This window comes from Caretta caretta, chromosome 1, assembly GCF_965140235.1.
Source record: "Caretta caretta isolate rCarCar2 chromosome 1, rCarCar1.hap1, whole genome shotgun sequence".
NCBI lineage: Eukaryota > Metazoa > Chordata > Testudines > Cheloniidae > Caretta > Caretta caretta.
The window spans coordinates 280,298,631-280,324,251 of NC_134206.1; the positions used below are offsets into that span (position 1 = coordinate 280,298,631).

General features: G+C 40.8%; 1 protein-coding gene across 7 annotated transcripts in view; it reads left to right on the forward strand.

Moving 5' to 3' along the window:
- Positions 1-25,621, forward strand: part of PPFIA2 (PPFI scaffold protein A2) — a 614,806-nt gene that overhangs the window by 559,873 nt on the left and 29,312 nt on the right. For all 7 annotated transcript variants that reach the window (XM_048835681.2, XM_048835683.2, XM_048835680.2 and 4 more), the window contains 2 exons: positions 18,188-18,269; positions 23,314-23,514. In XM_048835681.2, coding sequence (XP_048691638.1) covers positions 18,188-18,269; positions 23,314-23,514 — 283 coding nt within the window. The remainder of the gene's footprint in view (positions 1-18,187; positions 18,270-23,313; positions 23,515-25,621) is intronic.

The window sequence follows — 25,621 nt, forward strand, 5'->3', positions numbered from 1 at the left end:
GACACATCTTTTCATAGCATTTAATGCCAGAAGGGTACGTTAAATCATCTAGTCTGACATCCTGTTAATCACCAGTCATTACAATTCACCCCGTGTCCATGTACTGAGTCAAATAACTTGTGTTTGGCTAAATAAGGTGACCAGATAGCAGTGTGAAAAATCAGGACAGGGGGTGGGTGGTTATTGGCGACTATATAAGAAAAAAACCCAAATATTAGGACTGTCCCTATAAAATCGGGACATTTGGTCACCCTATGGCTAAAGAATATATTTCCAGAAAGGCATCCATTCTTGCTTTGAAGGCATCGAGAAAGGGAGACTCCATGACTTCATTAGATAGTTTGTTGCAATGGTTAGTCACCCTCACTGGTAAAAATGTATGATTAATTTCTAATTTGAATTTATCTCGCTTAGGTTTTAGCCATTGGATCTTATTATGCCTTTTTCTGCTAGATTAAAGAACTCCTAGTACCTGGTATATTTTCTCTGTGAAGGTACACTGTTATCCAGTCACCTCTCAACCTTGTTTGTTTTTGTTTTTTGTTATCAACTAAACATCAGTTTAAAAGTCATCTAATAAATTCTCCTTGAAGATTTCCCAATGTTTATTCACATATTTCAGCCTAATATTTTTCTCCCAGTCACTCATAATTTCCTCATCTTAAGAAAATTAGCCCTTTTGAAACACCATGTGTGTATATTACTGGTTAGGACTACTCTCTGCCTATATTGAATCTAATCAGGTCATGATCACTGGTCCCTAGGCAACTATCAACTTCCAGTCCAGTGATTTTATATTTATCCATCATAATGGAGTCCAAAATAGAGTTACCTCATGTTGCGTATAATATCATTTGTCTAAATATTATCTTTCATTTTGTTGGTTTAACTACTGCCTGCATGAAACTTCAGGCATATGTCTCCCAAACTGAAGTCCGCCATGATAACACAACTTTTTTTGTCTACATGTTGCAGACAGGTGCTTAAGAAGTAACTCATTTTCTTCCAGTTTGATTTCGTGATCGACCACCCCCACCCCAATGGTATCACTTCCTGGGCTTTGTTTGTTAGTACATTGATCCATATGCATTCAAGATCCTGCACTTCTGAGTTATCAACAACTCTAAAACAGGTTGTGGTGTCTTTAATGTAGAGAGCACCCTCTTCCTTCTCCCCCACCCAACATACCTTTTTTACCTATCTTCCGTAAAAGATTATAAACAGATTTTAGCATTGCAATCACACAAATTATCCCACCAGGCAGGTCCATCCCTAGGCGGGTGTGGGGGCCAGGACATTAGAAACTCGGTGCCTATCTGCTATGGGGTGCTCCACCCTGCCTCTGCTCAGGCCCCGCCCCCACTCCACCCCTTCCCCCAAGGCCCCACCCCCACTCTGCCTCTTCCCACCCCGCCTCTTCCTGGCTCAGTTCCTCCCCCTCCCCCAAGCATTCTGCACCCTTGCTCCTCCCCCTCCCCTAGCACCTTCTGACGCTGCGAAACATCTGATCTGTGGCAGGCAGTAGGTGCTGAGAGGGAGCAGGAGGTTCTGCCTGCCCGCCTGCCGCTCGCCTTGCCATTAGCCTCCTCAGCCTGCTTGCCCACCCACCTCACCTGTCCACCTGTGGGACCCCCCCCCCAAAGCATGGAGCCCGGGGCAGTCACCCCAATTCACGTACTCAAAGGACGACTCTGCCACCAGGTTTCAGTAATGACAATTATATTGAATTAATCCTACAGTCATCTACGGTCAAATTTCACATGTTGCCACTTTATCTGCATTTCCACAATATGGCATTACAAAAAACAAATAACTATCTATTTTCATGCACCAACTGGTGTAAACGTGTAAGCAGTCAACCATTATCTACATGTATCTGGCAGGCACATTAGTGCACAACATTTCTTCCAAACACAAATTAGAGACTTAACTTTGGAAATGTATATTTTAAAATAGAAAAACCTGTCAAATATAAAGTAGTATTACAATTCTTGTTGAAATGTATAATTAGCTATAAAAATAAAAAACTTGTTAAAGTAAAAAAAAGTTCCTCCACCTACACTGACTTGTAACTCCATGCTTCCAACTTATCTGTGCGCTCTCTAGTGCATAAAGAGCCATTTAATTTGCCCCTGTGGAGAGGGCTAGCATAAGGCATGATTTAAGTAGGCTGATCTTCCATACTGAGGTGGATGTCAGCTCATATGCACTGCTATCATAGCCTCAAACAGTCTCATCTGTTACTCCTTCAGCAGATCCTATGGCTGAATTATTCCCCACATTACCAAAGTTGTCTGTATAAATCAACCACCTCTTCCGCAGAGCGCACTGATAGGATTCCAACTCTGAAGATCACAAATTTCTTGTGCTCTGTGCTGCATCTGTCAATATCAGTCTTAGGATAGAAGCCACAATATTACCTGCAGGCAGAGGTGTCCTCACAACAATCAGTTCACCCTAACTAAATTTTGTTGTACTGTCCTAGTCCTTAGTCTAACAAGAACACCAGGGTGAGTCAAGGTCAGAGCTGACAGCTTTAACTTTTCCTCTGCTTTTGTTTGGCTTGAATCTGAATGACAATATTCTTGTTCTGATTTTTTTAATTGTTTTTTAAACAGTAATCTAAACCTTCAGTCTATACACCATGTCCCCAAAATAGGCAAGAACATTAAAGTTCAGATTTACCAAGGAGAATGGATATAGAAAATATTCCATACTGTGGATGTGTTTTTGGAACCCTTATTCTAGTTAATTACACAAACCACAATTTTGCTTTGTAGTTGCAAAATGCAAGTTTCTGCTTTTAATGCAGGAAGCCAAAAAAAGAAAATAAAAGCCTTGATCATGCAGAGACTTATGCACATGTTTACACATATGCATAAGTGCTTGCAAGATCAAGGACTGACTGGTCCACCCTACAAAACTCCCTATATTCAGAGAAACTCTGTGTTTGCTATATCAGATACCTATATCTGTTCATAAATCTTCATTATTTCACTCACAATTTTTTAGCTTTTAATCTAGAAGTGCTGCTTGGTTGAGTCTAGAAAAAAACTAATCATAATTTATTACAGAAATAAACATGTCAAGACAGAACAATTCCCATGTTAAATAGAAGGGAGACTTTTGTTATTTAGCTTCATTTTTCTTTGCCTAGTTACATTCCTAATAGTGCTATGTTCCTTTACTTTCCTTTTGCTGATTTTACTCTTGTTTAATTTCTTGAAAAATTGGGAGAGGATGTAGAAAAGAACCACAGAAATGATTTCAGGGCTGGAGAAAATGCCTTGCACTAAGACACTTAAGGAGCTCAAAAAGAAGATGGAGAAGTGAGTTGATTACAGTGTATAAGTGCCGTGATGAGGAAAAATACTGGGTACTAAAGGTCTCTGTAATCTTGTGGAGGAAGGCACAACCAGAGCAAATAGCTAGGCGCTGAAACCAGACTAATTCAAATTAGAATTAAGGTAAAAAATGTTAACAGAGACAGTGACTAACCATAGGAACAAACTACCAACAGAAGTAGTGGATTCTCCATTTCTTGAGGTCTTCAGATGAAGACTAGATGCCTTTCTGGAAGTTATGCTTTAATCAACCACAAGGCATTGGGCTCAAAACAGAGGTAACTGGGTGAAAATAAATTGCCTTTGATATACAAGAGGTCAGACTAGATGATCTGTTGCTCTCAGCTATACACATATACAACTCCTGTAACTTCAGTGGGGTTTTATATGTGTGACTGAGAGGAGAATTTGATTTAGTACATTCTTAAGTAGAAAAACTTTGCCCGCTGCAGTATAAAAGTGCCTTTTCCTAATGATGTTGTTAATTACATGCATTTTTTTAAATTAATCAAAATTGCCGTAATTAAGCTCTTCGTAATTGCCATCCATCTAACTGTTCTCATATTTGTAACATTTATAAAAACCTGTTATCCTCTAAGTGTGCGTTCTTGTTGTACATTAGTCCTTAAGAATAATTTTTATCTCATGCCGTATTATTTTTAATTGCCCTTCATTTAATTTCTTTCCTTTGTATCTGCACTCATGACGAATCATTTGATGTAAGAGCTCCCAAGGCTTTTTTTCCCTTTTAGCAAACAAAAGATGCATTCAGTATGTCTTGTTGCCATAAAAAAGTGCATTCTGTGTCCCCAGTCTGACTAGGACGGGGTGGACAAACTTTTTGGCCCAAGGGCCACTAGGTATGGAAATTCTATGATGGGCCATGAATGCTCATGAAATCGGGGGTGGGGTGTGGGGGGGAGAGGGAGAGGGTTCTGGCTGGGGGTGTGGACTCCGGGGAGGGACCAGAAATTAGGAGTTCAGGGTGGGGGAGGGGGTTCCAGGCTGGCGTGGGGAGCTGGGGAGGTGCGGGCTTTGGGATAGGGCTGGGGATGAGGTGTTTGGGGTATAGGAGGGTGCTCTGGGCTCGGACCAAGGGGTTCAGAGGGCAGGAGGGAGATCAGGGCAGGGGGTTTGGGCATGGGGGGGTGAGGGCTCCAGTTGGGGGTGCAGGCTCTGGGGTGGGGCAGGGGATGAGGGGTTTAAGGTACAGGAGGGTGCTCTGGGTAGGGGATGAGGGGGTTGGAGGGCAGCAGGGGGATCAGAGCTGGGACAGGGGGTTGGGGCATGGGGGTTTGGCTCAGGGTTCAGGCTCCAGACCATACTTACCTCATGCGGTAAGAAGCAGCAGCATGTCCCCCGTGACAGATTTATGTTACCAATTTGCCTGGGGCGTCAGGTGATCAGGCTGAGACCGCAGGATCTTTAGGGAGGAGATGACGGAACACACCACATAACTGAGCTTTAAAGCTTTATTGATAAAATAATAAAATAACAGCAGAGAGTGATGGATGCTTCCCACGTTACTTAGAGGAAGGAAGAAAGTGTTAGTGCCTCAAGCCCTAACCCACTTTCATACTCACACACGCTTTACCCGAGGCTGGCCAACCCTGGGTGTAACATAAGCAGAAGAGGGGGAAGGGTGGACAGGAGTTCTGTCCTAGGCCCAGGTTGTCCAGGGTCCGCAACAATCTCCGAATTACTCCAACTCTCAGGAGGGTTTTAAGGTCTGGGTTTCTTTGGGGGTGTTCCATTCTGCAACCTCTGTTCCTGGTGTTCTTTGTGCCAGTCCAAAGAGGCTTTCTGTGGATTTCTTCACTTTTCCAAAACACAATGGCTCCAAGGATGCAAAGCTCTGCTCCCTGCCCCTCGTTGTCTTGGCTGTGTTCTTTGTCTTTGCAGCCCTGGTTTTTTCATGGCTGGTTGTGGCTGGGTGAGAGATAAACTTCTTGTCTAGTGCTGTGACCTTGGACTGGGGCCAGCGTCTTATCATTGGACTGAGCTTGCTAGCTGCAGTTTTGAGTTAACTCATTCTCTGCTCTCTTTCTCCTTCCCCCTTTGGCCTCTTGCAGCCTGCAAAAGAATTTTTCACTCTTCACTTACACCTTTGACCCTCCCCAAAATGCTTTGCAATCCTTGCAACAGTGTTAGCAACATGCAGTGCTGATTTGCCTTCCCCAGAAGAACCCCTGAGGTTGTGACACTCCCTCAGACTCCCACGCGGAGGCATGGCCAGGCGGCTCTGCTGCGCTGTGCCCCTGCAGCTCCCATTGGCTGTGAGGATGGGGCAGTGTGCAGAGCAGAGCCCTCTGACTGGCCCTACACGTAGGAGCCTGAGCAGGGACTTGGCGCTGCTTCCGGGAGCTGCACGGAGCTGCACCTTGCTGCCCGGCTGGAGCGAGGTAGCGGGGCAAGCAGCAGACCTCACTCCCCAGCGGGAGCTCAAGGGCCAGATTAAAACAGCTGGTGGGCCAGATGCGGCCCGCCGGCTATAGTTTGCCCACGCCTGGGCTAGGAGAACCCCAAGTCAGTGGGGCATTGCATTCATGAACCCATACTGTTCTCCTTGTAGGATCAGGGCCTAATTTTTGTTTTGTGTAAATAAGAACTGCTTTTTCCTTTCAAGTTAATTCCATTGCAAAACATATTTTCTCTCCATTTATTGAAGTATCTTTCTGAAACACTCAGTAAAGGCCTCTACCAATATTTCCCCTTAATTTTGTTAATATGTGATGCTACTAAATTAGATATTGGGGGGGGACCATCTCTCTCCTGTACCCAAAATAGTAACTGGGGGGGAGGGATAGCTCAGAGGTTTGAGCATTGGCCTCTAAACCCAGGGTTGTGAGTTCAATCCTTGAGGGGGCCATTTAGGGATCTGGGGCAAAAACTGAGGCTTGGTCCTGCTTTGAGCAGGGGGGTTGGACTAGATGACCTCCTGAGGTCCCTTCCAACCCTGATATTCTATGATTCTATGAATTGCTTTCATTAAGATACTGTACACTTAAAAATGTAATGATATTGAAGAGAGACTATGGGTGAAGTAATATCTTTTATTGGACCAGCTTCTGTTGGTTACAGGGACAAGCTTTCAAACTTACACAGAGCTCCTCTTCAGGTCTTGGAAATGTGTCAGAGGGAATGTCTACACGGCAATTAAAATCCCGCAGCTGGCCCAAGCCAGCTGACTCAGGATCAGGGGGCTCGGGCTAAGAGTCTGTTTAATTGCAATGTAGATGTTCAGATTGAGCTGCAGCCCAAGCTCTGGGACTCTCCCACCTCACAGGGTTCTGCAGCCTGGGTTCCAATCCGAGCCCAAATGTCGACATCACAATTAAACAGTCCTTTAGCCCTAGCCCATGAGCCTGAGTCAGCTGGGACAGGACGGCCGTGGATTTTTTAATTGCAGTGTAGATGTACCCAGAGTGCAGGGCTGTGACCAGAGCAGGATGAACGGAGCAGCCACCCAGGGCGCAAAGCCGTGGGTGGCGGGAAAATGGGGTGCAGTGGGGGTTGGTGGGGCCAGCCCCATGCAGAGACTAGGGAGAGGGGCATGCAGGGTTATTGCCTCCCACCAACACAAAATTGTGTACTGGTCCCAGTGCTCCAGTGCCTATCAGAATCACTCCCCCCTCGGCAGCGATGCATATGGGATCTGCCCGCCAAAGCTGAGTCCACTCAGAGCACGGTGGGAGGGGAGAGCAGTCAAGTTCTATATTCCTGTCAAATTCCAATGAAAGAGTACATAATTTCATTCTTCCTATGTATGGAAAACTGTTTCCCTTTGATTTTAAATACAGGGTTTGTGAAAAATAAACATGGGACCCAGAGATTCCTCTTTCCAAATGTTTGAATCCTTTCTCCCTATACAGTATAAGGAGGCTTACCTCACCTAACAGGTTTCAGAGTAGCAGCTGTGTTAGTCTGTATCCGCAAAAAGAAAAGGAGGACTTGTGACACCTTAGAGATTAACAAATTTGTTAGTCTCTAAGGTGCCACAAGTACTCCTTTTCTCAACTAACAGCTAATTCTGAGCCAGACACAAGTAGGAAAAGCAAAACAAGGCCTCAACCCTGCAATCTGATCTCTGCTGATAGGGCTTTGCACTCATGCAGCATCCCAATGATTTCAGTGGAAAGACCCTCATGGATGTAAGTATGTACTCGTGGATCCAACTGTGTCTTAAATCCTGATTCTGCAATCAATGTGACACCATACAGACACAAAGGTCCGGCCATGTCAGTCCCTTTATAGGATGGGAGCCTATGGGAATAAGGAAGATAGAGACAAAAGACAGCAGGAAACAACCCTCCCCCACCCAAAAAAATCAGATGATATTTCCAACAAGCTGAAATATGATCAAGGAAGATCCTTGTCTTCCTTCTGTGATCGTTCCCCTCTATTTGACATTGGTGAGGCCTCATCTGGAGTACTGTGTCCAGTTTTGGGCCCCACACTACAAGAAGGATGTGGAAAAATTGGAAAGAGTCCAGCAGAGGGTAACAAAAATTATTAGGGGACTGGAACACATGACTTTTGAGGAGAGGCTGAGGGAACTGGGATTGTTTAGTCTACGGAAGAGAAGAATGAGGGGGGATTTGATAGCTGCTTTCAACTACCTGAAAGGGGGTTCCAAAGAGGATGGATCTAGACTGTTCTCAGTGGTAGCTCATGACAGAACAAGGAGTAATGGTCTCAAGTTGCAGCGGGGGAGGTTTAGGTTGGATATTAGGAAAAACTTTTTCACTAAGAGGGTGGTGAAACACTGGAATGCGTTACCTAGGGAGGTGGTGGAATCTCCTTCCTTAGATATTTTTAAGGTCAGGCTTGACAAAGCCCTGGCTGGGATTATTTCGTTGGGGATTGGTCCTGTTTTGAGCAGGCAGTTGGACTAGATGACCTCCTGAGGTCCCTTCCACCCCTGATATTCTATGATTCATTAAAATGGGGATAAAAAGTTTTTTTAGGAAAATTAGAGAGCTAAAATTTAAGGACCCAGAGTTTCTGTAGAGTAGGATGGCATGAGAAAGCCAATTTATCTTTCTTTATTCTCCGTCTGGCTCAGGGGGCAGGTTAGAGCAGCCTGACACTCGTCTTGCCTCCCCTAGCATAGGGAATGTGCTATGCTGACTTTGGATGCTGGGAACTTCACCCCTGTAGGGTTATCTCCAGCTAGAGATTTAAGGTCAGTCCTCACAGAGTAGATCAATGCAGAAAATCTTCTCCCAAATGTTACAATTCATGACTCTACTTTCAAGTCTAATGGTGTGTCCATTAATTTAAGAGTTGTACAAATATGTATTTATTTCTCTATTTCCGTCACCCACTTTATTCCTCCTCCCCATCTGTCTGTCCTCTGGCCCCAAAACTCTCCATACCTCACTCTTTTGTCATTTACTCCCACTTTCTTCCCATTTTTCTCCTTCTCTTGCCCATCCTCTCTCTCCACCACACACACACACACACACACTGGAAACAAAAACTTTATTTCTTGGCCTCTTCCCCCTTCCTGATTACTGTGTGTTTTGTCCGACCTCATCGCCAGCTGCCCAGGCTCAATCAGAGCACGGGTTCATCAGGCCAGACTTTTCTTCACTTATATTTTCCAAGCAGTTTTACAGCACACCTTTCTTTTGACCCGTGTAAGGATTTTTTCGAAATACAGTATTGTAAGATTGCTTAGATGTTATTCAGGCATGTGACACGGGATCTCTCTTTCTTTACTGAATGACAATCATAAGATACAGATGGTACGCTGGGGAAATTATATTACCAATGGTGGCATCCTGACTCTGTAATAGACACCTTTAGAAATTATGTTGGCGGCACATGGTTAGCTCCTGGGTTTTCTGCATGTTTAGCAGACTTATTGGCTAGTGGGCAATGTCATTCATCCAGAAACTATTTTTATTACCCTGCTTTTAATTCTGTGTAACTTTAAACGCTTGTGTCAACAGGAAAATAAACTCAAATTTCTGGTGTGATTGGTGAACAGTCCTTTTAGTGATATTTCTCTGTCCATGTTTTTTGAAGAATCGTAGCTGTTTTACAACCATACACAACTCAGCAAGCTCTTTTATATAGTGTCGTTATGAACTGGAAGTAAAATTCCATTACCTTAGTAAGGGGTCAGGTGCTGCTATCCTTACACTGAGTAACACCTTACATAGAATGCAAAACTGCTTAAATCAGTATGACAACTCGTCTCACACCAATCAGACTAGTCACAGAGTTACATACTACTCAGCATGAGTAAGGATAGCACAATCCAGCCCTAAGTGATGCTGACATTTCCTGTAATGTTTCAGAAAACACAACTTAGGCCATTTTATTTTGGGGGCTTTTTGATGTAATAGGCAAGAAAGCAAATCCTGGTTCACCCTTTGCTGTGTATTTTCTGTGTGTGTGGTTGGAGATTCTTCCCTGGTAATTTGCTTAGTGGCTAAATCCACATTGTTTGTATATAAATGTGTTTGTGTGAAAAACACTAATCAAAATATACATAACATTCCATTGCACAAAAGGTTATGAATGATGAAAGCTGGGACAACTTGCATTTGTTTGTGAATAGTATCCAACATGTGCTGTGTTGTCAGACCTTCTGGCTCTAACATTTATTGTAGGTCTGTTGTGCTAAGAGGTTTCTAATAAGTAACAGACGCCAATTTAATTATAACCTGCTATTATCTCAGTTTAAAAATCATACAGGAGCGTGTATCTTTTTAAATAAATTAGTGGAAGGTCTGTTTCATAGTGAGATTTGCCATATTTGTGATTGTGCTCTTATTTTATCTGTCCTGATTTTTTTAATGGATTGACATATATTCATTAATGTTTGTATGCTTTTCTTTTCCATCCATCTCTCTTCATCTCATGAAAAGCACATCTGGGTAAGTTAAATCACATTGGCTGCTGAACATGTTCATTTTCAGCACCATGTTTTCTTTTCTTTTTTTCTTTTCCTTTTTCAATTATATAACCAGACCTATGCAGAGCACTAACCCCAAGGCAAATGTTCAGGGTATTCTAAAACTTTATAATAATTGAACGCACAATATTTCTCTTTTCTTCACAAATTCAGGACTTGATCCTGAAGCCCTTACTCTTATGAGTCTACACTGGGGATAATGCCAGTCAGTTCTTAAAATAGATTCGCTTCTTGGGTCTACATGCTCTGTATATAGAACAACAATATTTTCATTTTATGCTTATCGAATTTCATGCTTATTTTTCTTTTTCACCAATTCATTTGTTTTAAAAGTACGGAAATTTGTTTTAATTGGCTTTCCTGATTTAAGCTTTAAAATCCTCATCTCCTCCTCTTGGATCAATTGAACAAGTTTTTTGCTTTTCCTGAAACAAACTATTTATGATGCTTATAAAAGAAAATTCTATGCAGAGTACACAAACTCTTAAATATGTAGGAACTATGGCTCTTTTAAGATTGGAAGACCAGAAATAAACTTGTAGCGGACAGGAGTTACAATTTTAATTTAAAATGTATTACTATGAAATGCTGCTACAAAACCTGATTTCATAAAATTTAATTAACCTGGAAGCTCCAAGGGTCCCTAATAATATCTAGTAAACTTTATACTAGATTGCAAGGTGATCTATTAGGCAAGTCTGTTTGGTTCATTACTGTTTTTATTATATTTTAATAGTAATGCTCTGCTGCTCTAATTTAAAGTTATCGTCTTTATTTTTTATGGCTATTCAGCATTCCAGAATATGCCTCTGTTTGCATAATGTATGCTTTCAGAAAAGCAACAATGCCCTTCTGCTTCCAGAACATGCACTAATATACAGCAATTACAGCAATATTTAAAAATTCTGTCCATAACTATGTTACTTATGCTCATATTAAATGAATAATAAAACTTCCCTTGCCTTTTGTATTTAAACCCTTTTTATTTATTGCTTCAATCATTACTTACATTTACCTGTTTCAATATTTCAATTATTCTCCCCTGAAAACTCTTTTAAAGTTAACTGGAAAAAGTTTTGCAAAGACATGAAGAATTAACCTTGCCCACCATTCCCAGTCCACCTATTATATAAAGTAATACATATATATATGCATATACATAGAAAAGATGACTACATTATTTAAAGTCAGGGTCAGCCTAAGGGCAAGAGTTTGAAGAACTAACTTAATTTTTAATTAAGGATTGTATTTAAAACACATACAGACCCTTTTAAAAGAGATTATATATGTATATGGCAATGACAAGTTTGCTTCTAGTTCCTTTTAAATCAATAGTGGCTAAGAAATACCAATACAGAGAAATGAAAAATTCCTTCTGCTAATAGCATCTGTCCAAAGCCTTACGAGTTCAATGGAAAGACTCTTGCCTGATTCCAAAGGGCTTTGAATCCAAGACACTAGTTCCTGGACATTTGTCTGTTTCAATTATTTGAATATTATTTTTCCATAGAGAATCAATTGTGTTTACACCTTGGTTTGAAGTCCTCAAGTTGCCTACATTGAATGGCATCTTCTATCTATCTTAATTTACAGAAATCTAGTATGTATAAAGGCTGGTTGTAATTTGGGAAATATTTCTACTTAAAAAATACAATAATTAACCATTCCATTTACATTACTTAGTGTTAAATAATAATAAAGGAAATAATGACAATAAAGGGAATCTGTTGCATTTTGTCTTCAACGTAACATTTTGACTTGCAGGCAATATCTTTATTAGAAAACTTTTATGCACAACATTTCATGGGAATTAGCTTCTCTGTCTACAAGCCAGCGTTTCTAAGTGAGAACTACTAGTACCATACTATTAAAATGTTGTTACTTCTTATTGTAACATGCCTCGTTATGAACTTGCCTCACATTTGCTATTGAATTTTAATTAAGAGCCATTATAATTGGTATTACTGAGAACTGTACATGTGAAATCAACTGGAACTATCTAATCACACTATTATTTTACAGAAGTATGGAGCTGTGTGTTGAAATTCAAGCTTCATCATGGAAGTGTTTAGACTATGTATTATAGTTCCTGCACATGAAGTTAGGTGTCAGTCATTTTGAGCAGCTATTTATTGTTCACCTCATTAGGTGAGCCTCGCTTTTGTGACAGTTGTAAACAAGATCAAGCTAGAGATTTTGTTTTTAATCCAGATTTTAGTATTTTCCTACAGAGAGGTAGTGATTCTCAACCTTTTTTCATTTTTGGTTCCTAAAAAAATTTAAATGGAGTTGTGGATCCCTTTGGAAATCTTAGACTTAGTCTGCTGACCCCCTAGGAGACTGCAGACCACAGGGTGAAGAGCACTGTTATTTGGCAACAACAACCTTTTGTGGACCCCCTCTATGGACCAGAGGTTGAAAACCACTGCCATAACTCTCAGGTTGTCCAGAACATTCATAGTCAGCACTGATCTCTTCGGTTTTATCTCTCCCCTGACAGCACAACTCCCATATTGTCCACTCTGGCCACCGCTCCCTTTAGAGGAGTTTCAAAGTGCTGAATGTCAACCCTAATATAATGATGTTGAGTGGGTTACCATAATCGTATGCTAAACAGTCCCACGGGGCTTTGGGGAGGATCAGTATAGGGAGAACAGCCCAGCACAATAGTGCCCCTCTGAACTAGTTTCCTTGGGATTAGGGAAGAGAGGTCAATGTTGGAGGGAACCAGCACTTCCATGTCACCACCATTCTGTGCCAGCCAGCCCAGACACACCTGACTGTGCCCCTCTCTAATTGCACCAATGGTGAGGATACCCAGTTGTATCATGTCCTCTTTCTAAACTGTTAGATTAACAGAAGAGTCATCCTAGCTTTGGACAGAGGCTAACTAAAGTCCACTTTCATATAATTTCCTTAGCTTGCAACGCCTATCTAGGGCAGTAGAAGATAGTTAACGATGCAATAATAAAATATTTGGATAATGGCAAAGAGGGCACACTTATAAATTTGTGGACAATATCAACTTGAAAGGGTTGGAAGAGCTTTGGAGGACAGGATTAGAATTCAAAATTATCTTGACAAACTGTCAAAATGGTCTGAAATACATAGGGTGAAATTCAGTAAGGACAAATGCAAAGAACTACACTTAGGAAGGAATAATCAGCTGCACAAATACAAAATGGGAAATGACTACCTAGGAAGGAGTACTGCTGAAGGGGATCTGGGGTTGTAGTGGATCACAAATTAAATATAGTCAGCAGTGTAATACAGTTGCAAAACAACAAATGTCCTTCTGTGATGTATTCATAGGGGTGTTGTAAGCAAGACATGAGAAGTAGTTCTTCCGCTTTGCTCAGCATTGATAAGCCTCAACTGGCATACTGTGTCCTTTGGGAAAGATGTGGACAAATTTGAGTAGGTCCAGAGGAGAGCAATAAACATGGATTAAAGGCCTAGAAAAAATGACCTACAAGGAAAGATTGAAAAAACTGGGTTTGTTTTGTGTGAAGAAGAGAAGACTGAGAGGGGACATGATAACAGTCTTCAAATACATAAAAGGATGTTATAAAGAGCAGGGTGATAAATTGTTCTCCTTATCCACTGAGGACAGGAAGTAATGGGCATAAATTGCAGCAAGGGAGATTTAGGTTAGATACTAGGAAAAACTACCCAACCATAAGGCTCATTAAGCACGGGAACAAATTACCTAAGGAGGTTGTGGAAATCTTTGTCATTTGGAGGTTTTTAAGAGCAGGTTAGACAAACTCTTCTCAGCAATGCTGTAACTAATACTTAGTCCTTTGTCAGTGCAGGGGACTGGACTAGATGACCTGTCAAGGTCCCAGTCCTATATTCATATTACAGTTACTCCCACAGTTACTCCCTTAAATAAAGGGGATTTTATTCTTAAATAATATCTAAAAATATTGATTCATTTTGTAATCATTCCAGTGCTTGCAAACCCTTTTAGAGAATATCTGCAAACTACCTCTTACAGTAAAGTCTAATTAATGTCAATTCTCCTTACCATATTGGTTGCATATGTTGCCAAAAATTAGATAGGAAAGCAAGGAAAGTCCTGTATCTGCCTAAAGATACAAACGAAGTGATACAGTGTATAGTGCTTTCTCTGACATCTGCCAGCTCCTCCCCAGCTTTCAGGTTAGGGAGGGGAACACTACATTTCGCCCCACCAACTGTAAGCCCCAGCAGAGGGAAACAGTCTGAGGCTGTTATTAATGCAGCTGAGCACACTCTCTGCTCCTCCCCTAATGATCAGTCTCTTAGCTAGGCAGGGAGGAGGCAGCTGCAGTTGTAGCTTCCTGTAACCAGGGTCCTCTCTGTCCATCTGCGTAGCAAGCAGTAGGCTACCCCCTGGAGCCACAGGCCCCTTCCTCTCAGTCACTAATTTGGGGGTTTTACTTAGGATAACTTCATGGCCTCATAAACTACTTTGATGAAGTGTAGTGGATAATTTTTTCTCCAAAAATGGCTTCGAAATTTATAGCTGTTATTACCCTGGTGTTAGGAAAACTACACACAATTTTAGCCATTTCCACATTGCTGTAATGAAAAATTACAGATTCATTTGAAAATTATCTGATTCTTTTTGCAAGGAGTTTATACTGTAAAATAAACTAGCATATTCTCCAGTGAAAACCCCTTTAATGAGATTCAGAGATTGTAAAGCCATCAGCTAGTGTGACCTCCTGTAAAACACAATTTTGGTTCTAGCATCTTGATTTTGATTTTTTTAAAACTTGACTTTGAAATAGCCAAGGAATTTTCGTTTGAAAATTTGTTGCAGACCTTACAATCACAGCAGAAGAGTCATATTATTCATAAGTACTGGAAGTTGCTATTTTAGTCATATTAACTTTATTCATTATATTTACTTTTTATCAAAATTATACATAGTTTATTAATTAACTTGCTTCATACATACATTTTTGTAATCCATTCTAACAAAGTGTGGATCTTTGTCCCCCTCTAGTGGCTGATTCATATAATAGGATAAAAGTCTGCTACAGCTATCACCTAAGAAATTACTGCCTTTAGATGGAGTAATAGAGGCTCTGTTTTTAGTTCTGCAGATCCAAGGTTCAAGCTCTGTGACATAATTTATGATTTCATATTATATAATATAAAATCATATATATTTTTAAACTACAGGTTTTTGTTTTTTTTTAAATGGGAAATTCAACTTAAATAAAATTTGCACTTCATGATTTGTAGGCAAAACTATAACGGAAAAGGAAATTATTATGTGAGCTTTTAAATATAAATTTAAATCCTTCTAAAAAATTAAATAAATAAAAATCTCTTTAAGATCCCAAATCATTAAGTGAGGCTTTGGTCTTGTGCTGACACTCTGCCCAAGGATTAATTTCACCCTAGTACAATATTTGACTGAATAATAGATTTTAAAATTACAATTAAAATTATTTATAATAATTTTCCTCCCTCACCTGCTGTGCCTTCCAAGAACCTCAGGATTATGTGTGATGTCACTGATAGCAGTAGCCAGCAGTAAGAGAAATTCATGTTTTGGCCTGTTCTGTTCAGCCAAAAGCAGCGTCCAGAGCTGCTCTCCCATAAGTACTGCCACGAGTCTGGCTGACCATGCAACTATAGAGGCTCTTCACTACTCCAAGGGAGAACATCTCCCTCAGAAGCAGCAGCATAATGCTCAGCTAAGAGCCCAAACCTGACTCCAGTCTGATTACCGTATGGCAACTGAGCTCATGGGAATCACACCAGAGATATACTGAACATGCTCAATACTTTCTCTGATATTCCAGGCTGGAGGAAGTCAGTTGTTCAGGGGAAAGGCATTGTAAAGGGGCTCTGGAGCCTAAAGATTATGTCTCCTTTGCTGGCACTTCAATTCCAGAGTTCAGCCATGGGTTTGAAAAGAGATCTAACAAGCCCAAATTTGCCTCCTGGACCGAAGTTCCCCCCAACTCACATACCGCTGAGCACTGAGGAAGCTCACACTGATGATGGGGAGATGGGTGGTTGAGTGATCTCATACTCCAATTACTGGGTAGAACCTGTGCAACAGCAGTGTGGTAGAGAGGGGCACTCCATCCTCTTTGGGCAATTGGAGCAGGAAACCCTTACTAACACCATCCTTACACACCAAGCAGTTAACTGACTTTTTTACTGATAGTTTTGGACTCCTTGGCCCAGCTCCCCAGGTCTTCTTGGCCTAGCTGGGATTCAGGAAGAGGACATGGATAGCAAGTGGCAGTTATATAACCAGTTTCCTACGAGCAGCTGCAAAACTCCCTGCAGCAGGGGATAGTGTGTGTGCTGAGAGGGAAGCTTAGATGATTTTGGTTGAAAAGTGTTGTCAGATGTCAGTGTGTTAACTACAGATATAGGAGAAATACAGAAACCTGAGGCAGTTGTAGGGCCAGATTTTCAAAAATGGACTCTTCTTATGGATGCAAAATAATTTAGGGAATTTAGGTATCTAAGCGGCTGATTTCACCTATAAACTCTGACCTTTGGGTATCTAAAAATCTTGCATTGTACCTGAAAGTTGTCATTTAGGAAATTAAACAGTTCCATAGAACTGAAGGTATAAATTTGGAAAGGACTGTGGCATAAGTAGTTTGTGTTCTTCACTGCTGGACAACTTGATTCAAATCAAAATTAGATTATCAGGACAAAGGGGTGTGCAGGTCTTAATCAGTCTTTCTCCTCTTCTACTAGAGCCAAATCCTGAAACTCTCACTCACTAGCATCTAACTGCAAGAGTGGTCTCATTGATTACAGTGGAGCAGTTTACAGAGTAAGAGAATACTCACTAGGAGCACAAGTAACAGAATCGGACCCTTCATGGTTTGGGAACCCCAAGTTTATTTCTTTAAAAAAACAGAGTAATTCTCTCGCCTTTATCTCTGCTTCATTGTGCCACAGTTTTTCAAGATCACTATGTGAAGGGCTCCTAAGGCAAAGAAGTGTTGTTGAGGGATCTCTGAATCACATAGGCAGCCGAGAATAAAGGACAAGGAAGCAAAATCAATATTATAACTCTACATTGCCTTTCTTATGAGGTGTTGTCAGCAAATTTTAATGTTACATTAACATAGTCCTCATCTATTTGTTTCCGTTACTGCTGAGAACCTGCCTTCTGTGCTCCTCTCAGTGGGAGGCAGACAGAAATACTTTGGTTAATAAGAAACTGGTTTTAGAGGGGCTACGTGATCAATTCTGTGCCCCTGAAATATCCTGTCATTCCTCTCGCCTGTGCAAAAGGATTTTTTCGTGTGCTTGATCAAATTATTTAATATGGGTGAAATGTAAAGCTAGCATTTTCCGGGTATTTTAATCAATTTAAAATGTATATAATCTGTACGATATTCAATACCGTTATATTAAATGTGATGTTACACTCTTTGTTTTAAAAGCTGCAAAAGCCAAATTCTTACTGTGGATTGACGTGGTCCACAGTCTTTGAAGTCCAGGGGAGATGGCAGGTGCAGAATTTGGATCTATAGCTGGCCAACTTTGTAATGATTCAGATATCGTCTATAAATTATCACAATGCCTATCCAATGAATTGTGTCAAAACATGTAACAACATTGTGTAATAGATGTCTGCTCTATGGTTTATTTCTATATGCAATCCAGAAATGTTGAAAATTAAAATACAAAAGTATTTCCTTTACATGTTAGGCATTATCAAAGGAGTCCTGGAACAGAAAGAGAAAAAAGTTTGGGATAGAGAAAGGAATATGTTCAAAAAAGGAAAGGAATTGCTTTTACTTAGGCTTAAATACTTTAACGAGGTTATCGGTATAAATGAGGAGAGTTATTGTGCTGCATTAGACTTGGAAGTATAAGTGCATCTCTGCTGTCCCAGGTACTGCCACCTACTTAACACTGTATGATGCATTTTTAGGCATGAACTTCTGGAAGAAGCTCGGAGAAAGGGATTGCCTTTTGCACAGTGGGACGGGCCTACAGTGGTTGCGTGGCTGGAGGTAAGTGTTAAGAGGAGAACTTGGAAACATGGATCTTATTCACAGAACTTCTGTATTTATGTTACCCTCCCAAACTCTGAGAGACAGTACTTGGAAAGAACGTTTGAATGTTTCCTTTTCTTACTTTCTATTAGCTGTAGCATCGTTGCCAGCTGCAGGTGGGTAAAGTGTGAGGGGCTGAGACAGAAGCTGCTGAGAGGGAGATAGAGGCAAGATGGAAAGAATGGGGGCAAAAAAGGTTTATTACCTCTGGAGAATGCTACCCTAGAGAAACTGCAGTTGAACACTGGGTTCCTGAGTCTCAATATTCCTCTGCTGTCAGCGAATGTCTAGGAAACCCACTGGATGAGTGTGTCTGTCTCTCTTATTTCCCCCAGTGGCAGACATGTGTAGACTGTAGAGGATCATACCCTCACAAATAGTATGTGGTCATATAATTTAAAGACTTTTCATAATGCATAAGTACAAGGAGGGCAAATTAAGGCAACCTTAATATTGGCATTTCCTAAATTTTCATTGCTTGACTGTCATCTTAGTGTTCTTTAAACATAGCTATTTGGTGTGTAATTTTTTTATGTATAGCTTGGATAAATCTTAAGAACTGTGAGGTTCCTTAACCAATGCTTAACCAAGTGTCTCAATCTTGATCTGCATGTTCCTTGCTTGGAACAAAGCGGTATAGGCTTCTCAGAGATGCTATTTGTGTCACACTAAGTGGTTGTTTCTGATGTAGATAAATGTCTGCTACAGAGCTGATTAAGACCTGCACACTCCTTTTTACCCATTAATATAAGTTAAATTTGAATCAAGTTGCACAGAAGTAAACAACTCGAACTTGGGCCACTCTCCTTTCCAAATTGCTGTCTTCTGTTCTAAGGAACTGTTTAAGTTCAAACTAAGTGGAGTGTTTGGCTTGGAGAGAGTCTGAAAAGGAGAAAAATCTAATTTATTTAAAGATTACATGTATAGAAAACATGAGAGAAGATGCATTATGAAGCTATGCATAATTTTTTCATAGTCCTTTGGCTAAGATCAGTTGTGTTGGCAGTTCTATATCTGGGGCCTGGACTCAATCTGCGTACATGTCCCTATTAAACTACACATGGCAATTTAATCTGGGTTTAGACAGTGCTTTAAGACTCAGTCCTGTATGTGTGGTGTGGGGGACTTCAAGGCAGGGACTGTGCATCAAAATGAGACCCCCGTCTCTCCCTAAGCTTCTTGATATACCATATTTCAGCACAGCCTGCTCCCCGCAGTGCTCTTTCGTAGACCAGTGTATGGTGGAGAGACAGGGATCCATTTCCTCCCAGACTCTCCCCATCCTCTTTGTAGCACTCTATTCCTTAGGGGACATATGGAGGATCTGACTGAACTCCCTGGGGCACTGGAACTGTGATGGTAGCTGCCCATTATGTGGGCCATCTGAGGTATGAGCTATTTGCCCTCCCCCCACCCTCTGTGTACCTGTTCCAATCTGTCTCTTCAGAATGTCTTCATTTTAAAAAACAATGAGTCATATGGCTTTTTCAAATCACTGAACTGCAGCCAGAAGTGTTAGTACTCTTGAAGTGTGGTTTAGGCCTCCATATTGCTGAGAATTTTTATTAATCCTCAACAAGGTTTAGTGCTACGTAACTGGTCCCCTGACAGACTATGATGATGAGCAAGTTACAGTGGTACCAGTGACGAGCCATCATAAAATTTCACTCCTACTGCGGAAAAGGACAGTATGAAACTCAGTGACATCCAAGAGTAAAGTCTGTGACTGTCTATTTTTGTGCAAAATTTCCAGTTTTTACTTGTTGATTTTTAATATGGTAAAAATAAGAGCTTTCATAAGATTTGAGAACAGTTCGGTGATATTTTCATTCGTTTTGAAAAATCCTGCATTAGTGGATGTTGTGATGCTTGACAGAATATCATATTAGGTCTACATCTGAAGCAAATACTGGAGGCAGAGGAGGAATCTTGCCATTTTGCTTTTTCATATCGCCTATTCTAATGGAACATGCCAAGTAATCCTTACAGATAGCTGCCTCCCTGGATCATCCTTTGAAGCATCAGCAGTTTTAGTGGCATATAGGTATTGTAGTTCAGTGCACTACAGATTGGTACCAGGGACAACGCTGCCCAAAAGGATGCAAAAGGGCACTCCATCAGCCTCAGGGAGTTGGAGGAAATTCCAAAAGGATAAGATGTTGTACCCAAGTCTGCACCTATGGAAAAATAAGTTCTCTCCATACTGAGCATTTTTTAACTCTTTGTAGATCCTGGGGTTCCCCCATCGTATGAAATTTATCACACGGTACACATTTCCAACTTGATGATTTAGGTCTAATGTTGAGTATTTCATCGCACTGTAGAAGATTGTTAAATCAGACACACTTCTACCTGTCCAGGTGCATGTGGATTAACCAATGCCATGTTTTAAAAAGTTTCCATGCCTACAATTTCTCTCTTGGTAAAACAGCTTCTAATACCCAAAGACACTGGAGAGGATTTAGACTTACATTTTCAAAATTATATGTTAATTTTGAATGTTCAACTAGAGACACATAGAACATGATTTTTCAGAGGTATGGAGCCTGTGAAGCTCCCATTTACGTGAGATAGAGCTGCAGAGGCTTAGCACCTGTGAAAATGTTTCTAGTTCAAACAGGAATTGTTCTAGGGCAAACAGGAATTATTTTAGGGAAGTTCTATGGCCTGTGTTAGGCAAGAGATCAGACTAATTCACTGTGGACACTTCTGGCCTTGGAATCTATTAATCTATGAAAAATCAAGACCTGGTATCCTGAACTGGACACCCGAAATTAGTGAACACTCTTGAAAATGTAAGCCTTAATTGGTACGGTATTATGGGTGCTCAGCAGGCGTTCAGTTCCATGCTGATGGGTGTGGTATAGGAAACAGAATAAAAAATAATGTTTGTACACTACCAGTAGCTAACTCTTTAATTTGACATGTGCTTTCTGACACCTTATATTTGAAAAGTACATCATATTTCATTTTAATATAGAAAAGTGTACTAAATATCTATCATGAAATGTGTGTGTGTACACACATTTGTAGAAGTAAAAAGCCCCTGAATGTCCTATAAGGCAATAAACAAAGCATAGTTGTCAGGTTTTAGTTGTTGTTTTGTTAAACTTTGGGACAAATTTGGAAACATGGGAGTCTATGACTAGACTGGAAAATATGTGCATGCAAAATATGTTGCCTATGGAATACCTGATTTTGGACATGCAAAAGGGCCTTTGCACACATGAATTGGTGAGTATTTGTAGCCTCTTACGAATTATGTGCTATGGAAAGTTAAGCTCATGCATATTTTTAGGACCAGGGCTTTAGGGTGTGTATAATTTCTGTGGCATAATTTAGGTATTTTTCAAAATTTGGCCTTTCAGTTCATTTCTGAAAACACATGCAAAATGCAAACTAGATACCATTAACTTGGGTTTGAATAGAGACTGGGAGTAGCTGGGTCATTCCACATATTGAATCTATTTCCTTAAGTTAAGTATCCTCACACCTTCTTGTCAACTGTCTAAATGGGCCATCTTGATTATCACTACAAAAGTTTTTTTCTCCTGATGATAAGAGCTCATCTTAACTAATTAGCCTCTCACAGTTTGTATGGTAACTTCCAACTTATCTGTATGTGTATATATATATCTTACTATATGTTCCATTCTATGCATCCGATGAAGTGGGCTGTAGCCCATGAAAGCTTATACTCTAATAAATTTGTTAGTCTCTAAGGTACCACAAGTACTCCTGTTCTTCATGCAATAACAGGGACTTTAATGAACAATGGCTGTCATTAGCCTTCAATAATTAATCATATGGTATTTGGGGGGGGGGTGTTTATAGAAATGATGTAAAACATTAGAAAAGAAAACATTTGACCAATTGAAAACAAACCATGCCCCCATTATAAAAAGCTATAGTGGGCCTCAATTTTTAGATGTCCAACTTGTGACACCTTAATGAGGCCTGATTTTCAGAAAGTGCTGAGCATCTGTGCTCTGCAATCAGGCCCCTTTAACTTTCTCAAGTTGGGCACCCAAAATCACTAATCACTTCTGAAAATGTTGGCGAGTTATGTCTTTTGGTCCTGCTTCTGCACATTTCATTAGAATTGAATGTATTGCATACTGTGACGAGGAGCTGCCGGGTTCAGGGGGAGTTGGAGAGACAGTGTTTTGGGGCGTTCACATATGTATATATTGCAGATGGAATTCTTTCCTGTGGATGAGAAGATCTGGGTGTTCTTGCAATCATAATAAGGTGACACAGCAGGCACTGTGTTTTTGCGTACCTAGAAGAATGCAAAACAGTTGAGCACAGTTCAGTCATATGGTCAGTCTGTGCTCATAAGAGGGTCAGGAAAAGAATAGTAGGAGTGTTGCAGGCAGGGATTGTGAGTGGCTCTGAAAACGCTTTGCGTATGTCTACACTCCGAGCTGGAGGTGTAAATTGCAGCTCAAGGAAACATACCTGTGCTCGCACTCATTGATCTACCACACTCAAAACAGGGTGTAGCAGCCACGGCTCAAGGGGCTAGCCACCCTGAGCACAACCCATCCAAGATGCTCGGTAAGTCCTCAGGGCAGCTAGCCCCATCCATGGCTCACGCTGTTGTGGGTATACTCAATGTAAAAGCACACTAGCTCTCATTGAGCTACGGCAGGTTTGTCTCCTCGAGCTGGAAGTGTAGACATACCCTAAGAAACATGCCTGTGTTCGACATTCCTGTTATGGTTATGGAACACTAGAGCACTAACGTGACATCTCCAGTCGTGCCCAGAGCCAGCATTCCGAAGCCATTTCACAACGTCAAAATCACTTGTCGATCACACGTATTGCCTGTGCAATGCCTGAATCTGCATGCACAGAAGGGCCTTTCACAAACTGGTGATTTGAGTGCTTGAGCATTACCATAGTAATTCACATGGCAGATGTCTTAATAACTAAACCATGTATGAAATCTCAGAAATTGAGTTCTAGTGTCTTAAACTGGTGACTTTTTTCTCAACAGCTGTGGTTGGGAATGCCTGCGTGGTATGTTGCTGCTTGCCGTGCAAATGTGAAGAGTGGAGCCATAATGTCTGCTTTGTCTGATACTGAGATTCAAAGAGAAATTGGAATCAGCAACCCTCTCCATCGCTTAAAGCTCCGACTAGCAATCCAGGAGATGGTATCACTTACAAGTCCATCAGCTCCTCCCACTTCTAGAACAGTGAGTCACATTCAGCTAACTTTCTTTCTCACACTTAACACCATGTCAGAATCCAGAGAAAAAGTTGTGTAGTGCAAACCAAATCAAAATCAGTCTGAATTGTCCTGAAGAGAGTGGAAGTGCCTTTCATTGCTTGTTGATCACTGATAATTTTCTGTAATAAATACATTTTTTTAACATTGTGCTTCTGATTAACCTTGAAATTACCTCAGTGATCGATATGAGAAGGGCAAACCTCAAAATGCATACTATGTAATGCAAACCTCAAATGTACTATGCATAGATACCTAATGTTTGGAAACTTACTTGTACTTTTGCAGGTATTTTATTTCCCCCCTTTCTCCAAGTCACATCCTTGCCCCAAATGAACCAGATACTTTTCCTGCCCTGGCTCTTTCCTCCCACAGAACTCTCTTGACACTCCCTCTTTCTACCTTTTTCAGTTAGCCCCCAGCCTGGATCTGCTGTATCCTCCTGCTTATCTTTCCTCCCTAAGAGAAGCAGCAAGAGCATGTGGCTATGTAGTGAGAAGAGGGAAGAGAATAGAGAGTGTTTTATTTTCTGTGTATAATGGTGTGGGTGATGGGAGGAGAGAGAGAAGGCAGGAGAAGAGTGCATCTAGGAGAGAGAATGAAAGTGATGGGAAGAAGCATGTATGAAAGAGAACAAAGGCGAGAAGTGGAAGTGTATTTGAGAGGGTGAGAATCCTGTGTGTGTTATGGTAAGAGTGCGTGTGGAGGTTGGGAGACAGAGAACAAAGGGGCCATGCTGGTGAGGAAAGAAATAAAGAGTGGGAGTTAGGAAGGGAGAGAATCATGAGACAGATGGTGAAGGCTAAGAAATAGATGACTGGAAGTAAGGTGAGAAAGCTGGGCCTAGAAAGAGATATTGGAGGTCAGAGAAAGAGAAAAGGGGCTTGGACAGATGGGAATTGTGCAGAAGAGGTGAAGGGAAAAGTCTGAGAAGTGGAGACCCTGAAGGAAAAAAGGGTAGAAAGAAAGTCAAGAGAGGAAAACAGTAGGCAGCAGGAAAAAGAGATGAAGCAAATGAATCAAAGTGAGACAAAAGGAGAGAACAGAAAGAAGTGGAAAAGAAATGGAAAAATCTAAGACAACGCTCAAATTTAAGGATAGTACATTATATTAAGAGTGGTTATCTCCCTATGTTGTGTAGTATTGTCCTGTCAGAAAAGGAGAAGCTGATTGAAAATGAAGGAGCCCCGGGGCAGCATGCTGCCTGGGAAGGGGGGACATTAGAATACTAACACTTTCACTTTTCCATTTGGGTACTGAGCCTTGGTTTGGATCAGCATCCAAAAGTCTGGATGCTTATTCAAACCCCTGTATACAAACCTCTTGAGTCTGCAAAGTAAGTTTTGACATTTCTAGAGACTAAGCTATTTTGTAGCCTCCGGTACATGTTAATTTTAGTGAGATGCAAATCCAAGCACAGGTTTTTTTATCTAAAATGTTTCAGGTCTATAAGTGGAAGCTGGGCTGAAATATGGGGATAGAGTTAAGGTGATTTTTAAATGTGCAGTGTAATATATTACACTTGTTCTTTCACTGAAGAGATTGTTTGAACAGTGAGGATATTTGAATATTTCTCTACCTTCTCTTAACTTCCATATTCTTAACTTCTTAATTTCCATATTTTAAATGCTCAATGATAATGAACCGTGTTGCACATAAATTTTAAATGTATTGCTGAGTAACATAATATAAGGAAACAATGGCAGACACAGATCTGAGCAGATGAATTTTATCTGTCATAGTGAAATGTATCTTGAACAAACAATAGTTGTAAGTCGCTGCATGATCAGGTGGCTATAAGACTATTTACAGCACTGTTCAAGTTGGTGCTGTCATGAGGTCATATACAATTCTGCACCACTTGATCTGTACAATCAGTTTTTCTACAGTGTGCCCATCCTGGTGATTTTTCATCCCTATGATCTAATGTTTAAACATCTTTTAGAGCTTTATGTATGCATTCAAAATATGTCAGCTCTTTCAGTAACTGCTAAGGGCCAAATTCTGTTACTTTTACTTTGAGGAGGACCTTATTCCTCCAGTGAGCTGATTTCTGCTACTCAAAGTGCTCCTCC